Source organism: Lissotriton helveticus, chromosome 11 (genome assembly GCF_964261635.1).
Source record: "Lissotriton helveticus chromosome 11, aLisHel1.1, whole genome shotgun sequence".
In the NCBI taxonomy this organism is placed as follows: domain Eukaryota; kingdom Metazoa; phylum Chordata; class Amphibia; order Caudata; family Salamandridae; genus Lissotriton; species Lissotriton helveticus.
The window spans coordinates 1,111,773,208-1,111,787,081 of NC_136072.1; the positions used below are offsets into that span (position 1 = coordinate 1,111,773,208).

General features: G+C 42.3%; 1 protein-coding gene across 1 annotated transcript in view; it reads right to left on the reverse strand.

Annotated features, from left to right (window-relative positions):
• Window positions 1–13,874, reverse strand: part of LOC144792664 (solute carrier family 2, facilitated glucose transporter member 11-like) — a 517,386-nt gene that overhangs the window by 300,149 nt on the left and 203,363 nt on the right. The window contains exons 4-6 of the mRNA XM_078667810.1: window positions 10,629–10,753; window positions 844–973; window positions 283–431 (exon numbers count right to left, since the gene is read on the reverse strand). Coding sequence (XP_078523936.1) covers window positions 283–431; window positions 844–973; window positions 10,629–10,753 — 404 coding nt within the window. The remainder of the gene's footprint in view (window positions 1–282; window positions 432–843; window positions 974–10,628; window positions 10,754–13,874) is intronic.

Consider the following 13,874-nt stretch of genomic DNA (forward strand, 5'->3'; position numbering starts at 1 on the left):
GAGGGCAGTACCTTGCTTGAACACATGGCTGTGGCATATCACTTACATGATCCAGAAACAGAGTGGAGCATGGTACTAGGAAGCACTCTCATCTGTTCCAAGTTGGCTAGGGATAGCCGGATGCAAATGGCACTTAGGTACATCAGGTAGGAACACAAATGTAAGCTACAGTATCTCCAGTCCCATGGCTGGTGTATGGTCTACTTTAACTAATGCCACAGAAAGAGGAATAGTGACACCAGGCCCAGGGTAGTTCTACTGAGGATGTTCCTTTTACCTCACCTTTCAAGCAGCCTTCTTTGTCATCCATGTCAATTAATAGATACCGGGGTGACTCTGGAAAAAATGGCAGTGTAACCAGTTGTAAAAGTGCTGGAATTCCACTACTTGCCATAAGGAAAGGCCAGGCAGCTTCCGAAGCCAGGTACTCACTAAAAGAGAAAACAAGTAGCTTGAGCGTATCATTTCGGAAATTGCTTTTCCATCACATATTGAGTTGGCCATGGCCAAAGACATATGAGCGCAGTTTGTGTAGAAAGAAATTGTGGCTTTTGGAAATTGGTACTGGTACAGACAAAGAAGTCAAGGTGAGGAACAACAGCCACTCCTAGAAGAACCATCAGTAGCAATAAACAATAATAAAGGCTGCAGCAGGAAACATATAATATGGATGGCATTATTATACTATTTACAGACACATAAAACTCCAAGTGGGAGTTGTGTTACCCAATATCAAAATTCACGTTGGAGTTATTCTAAAGTTACAGAACATTTTTGAGTTTCATTCATAAAACACCGCTAGATTTTATGCTTTGTTCAGCAGCCTTCAAATGCCATGGCTACCTCATTCCAAAGGCAAGTCCGATGAGTTTTCCAACAGCGATGAAGAGTGAGGCAGACACAGTGATCATTCCCCACAACTTCCGTGGGGCACACTCCGCTATGTACATAATGTGAGAAAGCAGACCCAAACCTGTAGGAATAGAATCAGAACACGACTTACATGTAAATTCAAGAAGAAAACGGACACACTAAATAATGCCCTCTTTAGCTAATCTAGCCATCTACATAAGTCAAGAAATCACATGCAGTTCTTGGATGCAAGCAGCAGCTGTAGCTTTTCATGTTATATCATTACGACACCAGGAATAAATTGCCAACATCTCAAACCCATACATTCCATACAGGAATGTGGAACCTATAATGAACTTTCCAAAACATTGGGGCACATGCATCAACAGAAATTGCATTCGTAAATCGTGCGAATCGCAAAAATTTTCCGTTTGCAAATGCAATTCCATTTTTTGGGATGCATTAACATTTTTGTAATTTTCGCAAATTAAGAAATTGCAAAATTGCGATTTCTTAAATTGCGATTGCATTTAAGGAATCTCAAATTGAGATTCCTTAAATGCAATGCATCAAACTTTAAAAATTTGCGAATTCGCAAATAAGGGGAGCAAAATACCATGAAGTTGACCTTCATGGTAATTTGCGAAAACTTTTTCCATTTTACACACACACATGTCCTTGGGGCATGTGAGTGTGCAAAATGTACTTCCAAGCAGATTTCAGGGGTGCAACAGGGTGTCCTTTGGATACCCCTGCACCCTTGAAATTGCAATCTTAATTTGCGAATTTCTAATGGTGAATTGCAAATTAAGAATGTCTTTCCATTCATTCCTATGGGCCTTTAGGCCCATAGGAATGGATGGGGAGGTATTCCTTAATTACGATTCTCAATTAGAGAATCGCAATTAAGGAATTTTAAGAAATCGCTATTTTTATAGCGATTTCTTGATGTTTTGCAGTTTGCAATTCCTTAATTGCAATTCCTTATTTTTCGCAATTAAGGAATCGCGAAATGCAATATTGATGCATGTGCCCCATTATTCCTAAGCATCACATCACTGCAACAACGTCCCTCCTTACACATAATAATCTAAACATACTTGAGCATAGTATTACATACACACTCACCACCCCCAGCAAAATAATAATGAAACTAATAATGTTAATCCTAAGAAATACACAAACTATTCACACATATCATAATCAGCTTCAGGTATCAGCATGCTAAGTGCAAATAATAATAAGATTGTCTGATGAAATATGCATTTAAATCATACGCATCATGCCAGTATCAGTATGCTGTGCGTTAAACTTCACAGGTTTCCTTATAATCCTCTTTTCTCTGGTATTGCCTTGATAGGCTCCCCCTTCTCCTGGTGACAACGTATTACCATATTGTCTAGCTTGAGGGTGGTCACTCATGGTGCCTGGTCTAAAGTAGTTAGTTAGTGGTCATTTCCCTTGTGCACTTTCACTGCTCTAAGATTCCACCATTCGTGTTTCTTCACTATGACCACACTCCCCTGAACAGCCTCTACCACAAAGGGGTCTCTAAACTTTGATGACCCCTTTGGTACATATGCAGTTTTGTTTTTGCGAATCCAATCGCCCACCTGAATTTTACTAATATTCGTTCTGACATCATGTTTAACATAAAATACTGTTTTATCTTCATCTGAGACCTTTCCACTTTTGCACAAATTTCCAAGTCTGTTACTCATTTGTGCTCAGACCTGGTCCTCCAGCCTTTTCAACCATGATGGATAAATCACAAGTGAAGGTAAACGGATGTCATGATTTCAAATGGGATCTTGTCCGTAACATTATTAAGAATTGTGCAGTGGGAGAACAAAATGCTGTCAACAGCTTTGCATAAGTCAGCTCTATTTTTGATCGCCCCTGCACACACTCCACCAACATATGGTTCATTTTATATACAAGGCTGTTTGCTTATGGTTGATATAAAGCCACCCATTCATGAGTAATGCAACATGTTGTCAACAACTCTCTCATTTCACCTAACACAAACTGCACCCCATTATCTGACACTAATTCCTTAGATAAAATATTTTTGTAAAATCACAGCTTTAGTATTTGGCTCCTGCACACATTCGACCTCTCACAAATTACTGCAATAGCCAAAAACAACTATAACACATTTTTGGCTGTGTAGGAGCACCCTAATGGCTCAATAGAATCTATGGATAACTTTGACCAAGGTCCTTCTGGTAGTTCAAAAGGATGGAGTGGAGGTGTCTTTGTCTTCAAAGACTTATCACTAGTAGCACATATTACACACTCACTGACAGCATGAAATATTTCTATGTCCATGCTGGACCACCAGTACACTGATCTTATTTTCCTCTTGCTCTTTGTCTGACCTAAATGCTCTCATGCCCATCACGTACAATTTTGCTGTGTAATAGACTGGGCGGTACAAATTTGACTCCTCTCATTACAATGTTCTCTTTTTCCAAAGTTAGCTCATCAGCCACCTTTAAATACGTTTGTAAATCTGGGTTGTGATGACATCTCCTTCGGCCATCCTTCTGGATCGGCGTAGCTAGGGGGGGGGGGGCGGTCCGCCCCAGGCGTCACCTTTTTTGAGGCGGCCGGCACTGACTGACTGGAGGCCTAGGCCCGTTGCGGCCGCGGCGGGCTCTAGGACAGACAATTTCTTATTTCTAGGGATTGCATTTGCATTGCAATTTGCATGGCATACCAATAAAGTTATAAATAGTGTAACTGAAATCGGTTCGGCGTTCGTTCGAAAATAAGTGTCAACTAATCACCAATCTGTCTGTGTGACGACCGTTGTTGGGCCCCCCTCGCAGCCTCGCTCACACTAGTCCTCCAGGGCCGTCAATCCAGTGTTAGCGCGCGCGAGTGCAACCAATGACGGCCCTGTAAGGACATTTTTGGCCAGGCCTCACCGCCGGCGCCGCACCATAGCAGTGTGACGCGTTAAGCGCTCACAGCCCCCTACGCTCGCCCCTCGTCGTGTCGAGCCGAATTGGAGTCGGAGTGCGTGGAGACCACCCCCATTCTTCTTGCCCAGCAAGCCTGCTGCTTTCTTTTGTCTGTGTGGTGAGCGGCACGCACACAACTATAAAATAATTCAAGTGAAGGTGAGCTGGTGACTGTGAATTGTGCATGGTGCAGCTTGTGCTCCACCATGCTAGAGCTACATCTCTAATGCTTGTGACAATGTTATTGCTCAATTTAGGCCCAAGCAGGCAAATGGAGCGACTGGCGATGATTCCAGTGAACAATTCCATTCATCTTTGGATCCAAGCCGGCTGGCCGCTGCATGCCGTTGGCAAGTACTTATGGAATACATTTTGAAACTTACCTCCTGTCTGGGAGTTTCATTTAAAACACTTAGTTGTACAGATAATAGTATTTAGGGAATATTCTCCACTTCCAGCTAATCTAGTCCCACTTGGACCCACTCTTCGTTCTGTAAACCCTGTTACCCATTGCCATACTGATTGGAAATGGATGGAAATAGTAGATGATAGAAAACATTCCCTTTAGTAAATTACACTGCTGCTGTTTTTCCGTGATGCAGTTGAATTGCTGAGCTGCATTCTCCTGGTATTTTCACTCCTGGAATTCTATAGAAACACCACCACTTTTATATATTAGCAGCTTGCCAGTGGTTGCAATTAACATCCTGTGATTCTGGGCAAATCATTTGATCTCACAGTGCCTATAAAAAACAAAACAACCATTGGCATAGCCAATAGTTCACGTATTTCGCCAGAGCTATTGGCTTTGCCAATGACCGTGTCATGTATGTGCATGTAACTTGCATGATCAAGGTAACTGTTAGCAGCAATACTACGTGTCTCTCGGAGACTCGGACATCTTTCAAGTGCTCCCCGTCCTTTTTCCCCAGCAAAGGAGGGGGCGGCATTCTGAGGGGTACCCCCGGGCACCACAAGCTCTAGCTACGCCCCTGTCCTTCTGCCAAGTACTTTTGTGCCAATTTCAAATCCTCATCTGCCTCCAAACACTCAAACCACTCAATTTTTTCAATCCCACCTTCACAAGAAACTTCAATAGCAGCAATGAGACATTCATCATCATCCTCTTCACTGAACAAAAATGCTAATGTGTCTCCCCCCTGAGGTGCTCTTGACAGATAATCTGTCCTTATTTTCTTTCCACCTGGTATGTGTTGGATGCAAAATAATATTGCAAAAACTTCGAACTTAATCCAGCTATTCTTGGTAAATGATCCTTCATGACACAACTATCCAATATGTTAACTAACAGTAAACTTCCTCCCGCACAAACCTTTTTAATCATTTTACCACCCAACAACAGGCCAACAACTTTTTCTTGATCATGGAGACCGTTTTTTTATTGTCCCTCAGTGCTCTTGAGGGGAACCTGATTGTCCTTTACTCTTTGCTACTCAACTGTGGCAAGTTTGCCCCTACCCGACTATTGCTGGCATCTACAGTGATTAAACACGGACAGCCTGGATCAAATGGCGCGAAAACCTTGGCAGACCCAATTTCTCTGTTTAATGTTCAAATTCCATGTTGAAACTTTCATTCCACTCAAAAACATTGTTCTTCTTACGCAACAACCGTAAGTTTTCTAACGTGTCTGAGAAAATCTGATAAACTTTGAATACTCCTCATAGACACAAAGAAACTTGTTCCTTGTTTTCTGAAACGGAAGCCTGTTTAATGGCATCCAGCAACCCTCGACTTGGTTTCACCCCCTTTCTCAGATATCAAATGACCTAGATATTCCATGTTAGACCTACACTTCACAGCCCAATACCCCCACTTCACCTTACGGCTTGGAATAAAATATTTCTGATAAAGGGCCCCTATATGGGTGTCAATCAAGCATTGCAGCACAAGCCCGATGAGGAGCAAGCCCGATGATGAAGCATGATACCCAATTGGGTGTGTGAGGGCCCCAGTTCCAATCCGCCCCTTTGTACTCTAGACCAACCAACCATATATTCTCATGTTGTGATTTTGTCTAAAGGTACTGCATACTTATTTGTTACGATTAATTTTTTGAGGGGCTCGTATGCTGGACCTACAAGCACCCCTTGTCCCCTTTCCTTTAATGAGACCTTGCAAAAACACACTTGTCAATATTTGCAACAATTCGTGCCATGTCAAGTCTTTCTAAAATGATTTGTAAAACTCCATTGTATTTTGCTTCTATCAGTATGCCATCCTGAAATGTGACCACACCTTTAATACGTTGTAACACAGACTCCATAATGCACTGAAAAATGGATACAGGCAAAGCCAAACTGAAAGCCAGCCTCTTGAGCTGAAGCAATCCAATTGGAGAAAAAAATGCAGTAAGATACCTATTTGCCTGGTCTGACTCAACTGGTGATAGGCTGATGCTAAGTCAAAATTACTAAATACAAGGGAACTTGAAAAATTCATGTCAATGTCATCAATGCATGGTAACAGATGAGAGTCTACCCATTTAACCTTGTTTAAACTTCTTAGGTCAACACAGATTCATAGTTCTTCATTTTGTCTTCTTAGCAATCATTAATGTGGATAACCAAAATAATGATTTTATGGGTAGAATCACCCTATCCATGAACATTTTCTTTAGCATCAATTTTCTTTCCCTCACATGATGAGGGGCACATGTCCAGTGGTAAGAGCTCTTTCTTCCACCATTTGATAGTTAACAAATCCTCAGCAATGAGGTTTTTTGGCACCACAATCCACTAGTAGGTCTATTTTTTCCATCTACAATCTCCCCATATCGATCAACCCACTACAATTCGTTCTACCCACTCACAATCAATATTACATCCTTTGTCTTTTCAGTTAACTTATTCCAACCAACATCACTTTAATTCTCTCTTAGGGCACCCACGCTGCTCTTTTTACTATGACAAAGTGTCTTACTTTCCCACAATTTCGACAGGTTTCGAAAGGTTGCATTTGTTACTGGGCACTGATGACCAATTGATGTATGATTTGGGAACCCACACCTAAAAAGTTTTTTTTTATTATGGATTCAGATTTTTTTCCTCTTTATACACCCCTTGCCTCTTCTTCCTAGTTCCTAGTTTCCATGCATTGTGATCTTTGGTAATTTTTTCTGATCTTTATGTACTAGTTCTTTTGATGCTTTATGTGAAATCGCAATACTTTTCATGATATCAATAGCCTCTGACAAGGAAGGATTTTTCAATTTGAGTAATTTCTCTTATATATTCTTGTCCTAGCATCTGACTACTATTTGGTCTCTTAGCAGCTGAATGTGACTTCCCCAAATTCACAATCAGCAGCCAACATACATAAGACTGTCACATACATGTCTGTTGACTGTTCCTGGTGCTGCTCACGAGTGAAGAGCTTGTGCTTATTGACTTCAGGTTTGGTTGTGTGTCAGATTGTTTTTCAAATTTTTTCAGTCTCTTGGTACTCATCAAGTTTATTTTCCTCTTCTGACCACTTTTGCACTTCTGGAAATTGTTCTTAGATTGCCTGCCCTTCAAGACCCAAGTTGTGTTCCAATAAAAACCTTTTCCTTTCATGACACTATCTATTACCTCCAATGAAGCACAAATGTTTTGTGAATGCCCCGTACAAGGTTTTCCAATTGATAGGAAGATCACCTGGCATTTTCAAGAAATTCAGGGATGCATTAACCCTCTGCATGAATGCTGTTGACTCCAGTGTTTACACACTCAATGAATATAACATTTTCTCCACACACACACTGACACTTCATCACTAAAATCAATGTTGCCATACTTCTGTATATCTGTGTATAGTATCTCCACTGAAAGCACTAGGTTTTACTTCTGTTGTCCATTTATGAATGACACGCTCTTTTCTTGTTATCAGTGTGCATATTACTGTGATATGCTAACAGATTCCACTTGTGACACCAACAAGTGTGCATTTCATTGAACTTGTATGACCAGAAACAATGGCAGAGTACTGTTGTTGCCTCTGTTAAACCTTTATAGTCTGCACATCACTGATGCTTTCAGTTCCACACTTAAATATGGTGCCAGCACCACGCTGCCTGATCTGCCTTTCTAATAGTATGCAAGCAACTAATTGTTCCTTCAGATACATGTGTGCTCATTGCCACACCTTGGACAGAGGAGTACTGTTGTTGCGTCTTTTAAACTTTAATAGTGTCCGCCTCACTGATTTCCCTGTCAGGTATGCACTACAACATGGCGCCTATACCACGCCTCCTGATCTGCTTTTTTAATAGCGTGCATGTCACTGACTATCCCTACAGGTAAACGTGTTCTTGCTGCTGCACCTCCCAAAGATGGCGCCTGCACCATGCCTCTTGAGCCAACACTGCTTGTCTTTCTTTTAAGTAGTGTTTATGTCACTGACTGGTACATCACATTGACACCCACAATCCTTCAGGTGAAACCATCAACACTAATGCAAAGTGAGGCATGAAACCCCTCGAGCGAGCTGGTGAAAACACTAGGCTTGATGTCAAAATTTGAATGCAGCACTTGGCACAACCATAAGTGGTTATGCTTTTTTTTCAAGTAACACTGTCTACAAAACTTTGCCTCAAACTTAGCCTACTCACATTGCTTCCCTGTGTTACTCTTGACTGTCAATAGTCCAATTTTTTCCAGATAATAAAACCTTATTACTGTGTTGATATAGCACTTTTCACTTAGCGCTTACACCTTGATCTAAAACACCAACACAGTCACATACCTCAGCTCTGCCAGTTGGCAGCACGATTTCCTCAGCCAAAAAAAGTGTAATTTGATCCGCTGCTGTCACAGCGTCTGCTAATGTCATTTTTCTAGAGCAACAGGTCTCCATCATGAGATGACAATGAAGTTGAAAAGGTTGAATGTAGATGATTGCCAAATTGTAGAAGTCAGGAAATGAAACGCGGTTCTTGGGGGTCAGCAGCAACTGTGGTGTATTCATGTCATATCGTTACAATCCCAGGAATAAACTGCCAACTCCTCAAATCCATGCATTCCACGCAGGAATACGGAAGCTACGATGAACGTCGCTGAACATTTATCCTACGCATCACCACAACATCCTCAACTATTTTCTATACCTGAGGGCAGTTCCTACATATACTCCTGGAGCCATACCACCATAGCAAACAATTCTGAGATGCCCCCTTTCACTGTCACTCCCTTTTGCCAACTATCCAGCCACATCCCTTTTAATATCCATCACTGAGGAATATCCTTATTACCAACCATCCCTGAGACACACTGTTCTTAGCAACTGCTGCCAGTCAAACCCTCTTACCAACCACCCTTAAGCACCTCTCTTACCAACTATTTCCGAGCTATATCCCTTTTACTATCCATATCTGATTCACATCCTCTTAGCAACATCCAAGCCATACTCTGTTCATGCTCCATCAATGGGTCACACCCTCTTATGTACTACTCCTGAGCCAAATCCATTTTACCACCAATCCATGAGTGCACATTCTTACAACCCATCTCTGAGTCGGACTTCAATGAGACACAACCTCTCACCAAACATCCTCAAGCCAAATGAGTTTCACTATTCATCTATAAGTCAAATCTGACTTACGAACCATCCCAAGCCACACCTATCTCAACCAACCGTCCCTGAATCACACAACTATTACTAAGTGACATCCCTTTCACTCTCCAAATCCGAGTCACACTCTTCTTATCAAAAATCCTTGTGCCTCGCCTCTTTTACTATTTATTGATAAAACACATCTATCTTACCAACTATTCCTGAAGCATCATACCAAAAAACCCTGATTCACAGCTTTTTGCTATCCATTGGTCCACCCCTCTTACCAAACATCTCTGAGACACACACCTTTGAGGATCCAGTCTTTAACTATGCCTCTCATATCAACCGTCCCGTGCTACACGCCTCTTACCCACCATCCCTTAGTCAAGGTTTATGTCACACCCTTCTTGCCAATAATTTCTGAGCGACACTGTTCTTACGGACCATCCCTGAGCCACATACTTCAAACCAGTCCTTCATGGTCTACTTCTTCTTTCCAGCAATCCCAAAGCTAACTCCCTTTTGCAAACCATCTCTGAGCCATCTACTCTTTTAAGCCATCAGACCAATACCCATTTTAGCAACCATCATGCAGTCAAACTTTTTTGTCAATCATCCTTAAACCACTCACTTTTATAAGTCATCTTGAAGGCACACTAACCTTATTAATCATCTTGAATCTACACCTCTCTTGCCAACCATCAATGAGCCATACACCTCTTACCAAAAATTATGTAACTACACTCCACTTAACAACCACCACAAGGTACACTCCTGCTTCCATGGTGTGTTCTGAGCGCCACTAATCTCTGTAACAAAGTGAAGGTTTGCATGAAGCTTCCTTTGGATAACGTACTATTGATAGGCAGATGGTCCATGGATAGTTCTTGGAAAGTATGTAGTCTCATATAATGTGTTACAGGCATGCATACATTGATGTACCACTCACAGAAATGTATAGACTGATGCAAGAGCCATTTGCTTGAGCCTAATGGGTTAAGAGATGTGCCACACAATGCATATCGCCAAGAGTAGCCCAACTTGTGGCCCATGAATAGATTGATGCACATAAATCTGCATGATTACATGATCGCTACTCATAGCAACGTATGCCTCATGCACAGCATCATGTGTGACCTTCTATGGTCCCATGTGTAGGATACAACAGATCTTAATGCAATTCTCCATTGGGCCCATATACACGGTCCCCCTCCCCCTGATGCATGATATACGCATGTCTCCCCTACTCACCTGCATTGACCCCATATAGCATTCTTCCCAGAAGTATCACTTCGAAGGAGCCAACCGTCCTGCTGATCACCATAAGGACCGCCGCCAAGACAGCCACCAAGTTGTTGTACAGCAAGGTCCTCTTCCTGCAGTATGGCGAGAAATGGGAATGACATCTGAGTAAGGCTGATCCTTGCCCCCTGCCAGATCTCCTGCCATGGCTCCCACCCTTGTCCTTTCTCTCTACAGCTTTCGCTCGCTACACCTCTTTCAGTCTCCATGTTCTTCCAATTTAAGACCAGTATAATTAGATGTTTAAATTGAGAAGAGTGCTATGTTGTCATCCATGACCTCTAGTTCACATTCTCATCGACTCTAACTCCAGCCCAAGGGGCAGTGGCATAACCCAACCACAGTTCCTCAAAAGCACTTATTCCTTGAACAAGTATGCCTATTTATAGTAAACTAACTGTTCCTTTGTGGGTCGGTTCTTATACTATAGTATAGTGTGCTTCCTTCAATGACAGTCTCTTCCAATATTATTGTTTATCTTTCCCTCACTGATCATCCGTTTCTCCTTAAAATATAGCCCACATTCCCCTCATTGATTGTCTCTCGTTGAACTCTAGAATCTACTCTCTTCACTGACAGTCTCTTTCTATACTATTCCATGTTCCTCACACTGTTTGTCTCTTATTAGACTACAGTTACTGGCAGTGTGTCCTTTTTAGGTTTTCCCTACAAAGCACTTGTGCTGTGCTTATGATTAGGTTTCGCCTGCACAGCGCTTGGGCTGTGCTTGTAAACTATATTGCATTTAATATATCCTAAAAGGGCTTACATCCCCCTCCCCTTCATATTGATCTGTGTGCTTGTCACTTTACTTTTCCTTGTTTCTACTGGTTGTAGGCATTCTATTTCTTTGTGTTCCAAGTAGTTTCTCTTTCATTAGTCTCCTATGTCCAAAGTACTGGTTCTCATCTGCCCGGTTTGAAGGGAACTTCTTTTATTCTCGTAACGCTGCACAGGCTTTATTTGCTTTGACAACTGCATGCAGTAAAAGCTTGCTTTCTGACAGTCCTTCAGCATTCGCTGATGTCTTTGATTTACACGTTTTGTGTTAGCTCACATTTCAAGTGTGCTTATGAGTCAAAGACGGGACTCGTATCCGGCTCCCCAACTCCACAGTTGGCAGTTCAGGCTGTTATGCCACATCTTCTATCCTGACCATTCTTTTCTATTTTTACTTTGTTTCTGCAAACTTACTATGGTTTTTGGAGAAAAAAACTGTGCAAATGTACTGAAATCTGCTTTGTTTTTAAATGCAGACTCAAACACGGGTGCATCTGCAGGCCGTCTTCTCTCCTAGCTTCTCAGCCGCTTGCTTTCCTCCCGCTGTTACTTTTACTCCCCCGATGCCTGCCTGCTGTCTATTGTCATTTACTCACACTTCTGCCTGTGCAGTATCTGACCGCAGGCTCAGATTGGGAAAGTGGTCAATTGGGCATTGGTCAATGGGTCAGTGCCCTGGGGTCACCTGTGGGCCATTTTTTGGGGGGCCTCTGTAAACAAGCCCAAGAGACTGGCTTTCTTTCCAAGGCCCCACCGGGCCACTTTAATGTGGCGTCAGTATCTTGGTCCCTTTCCTGCCGTGCTGTAGATTGAGTTTCAAGCAACAAGGGAACCCCAATATTGAGACCAGGTGGGATTAAGCATTTTGAGGTCAGGGGGAGGCCACTGAGGTCCTCGTGTAGCCTAGGCTCCCGTTGAAGTCAATGGGAGTACTACCAAATCGTATCTGGAAGCATTCAGATGCATCGTACTCGGTTGGTTGGACTCTCCCGATCCGATTCGGTTGGAAACCATTCTCAAACCCATTCGGTCAGGAAGCTTTCCAAACCACATCAGAATTGGGCCCTTAATCTTTATACCGAAAATGAAAATTAATTTGATCTTGTGTTATGTAACTGGTGCTTATGTACATTGCTCCAGTGACTTTGGGCTAAGTTCACACTACAGACAACTATAACAAAAAACAACCGGCAGGATTCCAGTGAGACAAAACAGATAGATGGTAATCCATGAAAGGGATGATCAGGGACGTGAGCCACTTTTTTGAGAATGCCCGGGCGTAATTGTGATCCCAATCCAACCTTGTCTAACAGCACAACCTGTGCAAAATCTTTCAACTATAAACGCGGTACATCGGACAATTCAAGATTAAGAATATTTACCAGGCAAATTGGCAATTCAGCAGCTCGCAAAAAGATGCCTACTTGAGTAGCAAGTAAAGTAAATTAGCTTCTTAATCCTCTCTCTGTGTCCTCCCTCTCTCCCCTTCTTTTTCCTTTGTCTCCATCTCACATTTACTCTCATCTGTCACCTCCCTTGTCGATTGCGCGCTGCAGTTCGCAATTTCTGCCATAAAAGAACAGCAATTGCGTGCTTCTCTTTTCTTCTTCCCTAATGTATCTCGCTTTCTCTTTCTTTAGGATTCCCTCTCTCTCTCTCCTTCCCCCTTTCTCTTCTACTTTCTCCTCTCTCCGACTTCCTTTCTCTTTCTCCCCTTCTCATTCCTCCCCTCTCTATTGCACTCTCTCCTTCTCCATATACACACAATCTGTATAATGGTAATAGCAGCAAAGCGTAGCCTCGGTGTGCTTGTGTTTTAATTTAAAAAATGTTTGCATTCTATTATCCCTTTTCCTTCCAAGGCTTTTTCCATAATAAGTATGCTATAAGAATAATATCATAGTCGTGGAAAGCACAAAAACGCGGCAGAAAATGTATCTCTGTGTGATGCTACTGCTGCCGGTATACAACCTTTACCACGCATTTTTTACCACGCACTACCATTACAACGCAGGCATTACAACGAAAACCATTACAACGCATTGCGCTGGGGGGCGCTCTAGGATAGGGAATAAGTTTAATTTTCTATCCAACACCTTCCCTAGTGTCCACGGGGACTGGAGTTGGAATAGAAAATTATACTTACCACTATCCAGCCCCTCTAAGCACTATGCGTTGTAAAGGTATGCGTGGTAAAAAACGCGTTGTAAAGGTATGCGTGATAAAAGTATGCGTTGTAACGTCATACATCCGCTGCCGGTATACAACCTTTACCACGCATTTTTTACCACGCACTACCATTACAACGCAGGCATTACAACGAAAACCATTACAACGCATTGCGCTGGGGGGCGCTCTAGGATAGGGAATAAGTTTAATTTTCTATCCAACACCTTCCCTAGTGTCCACGGGGAC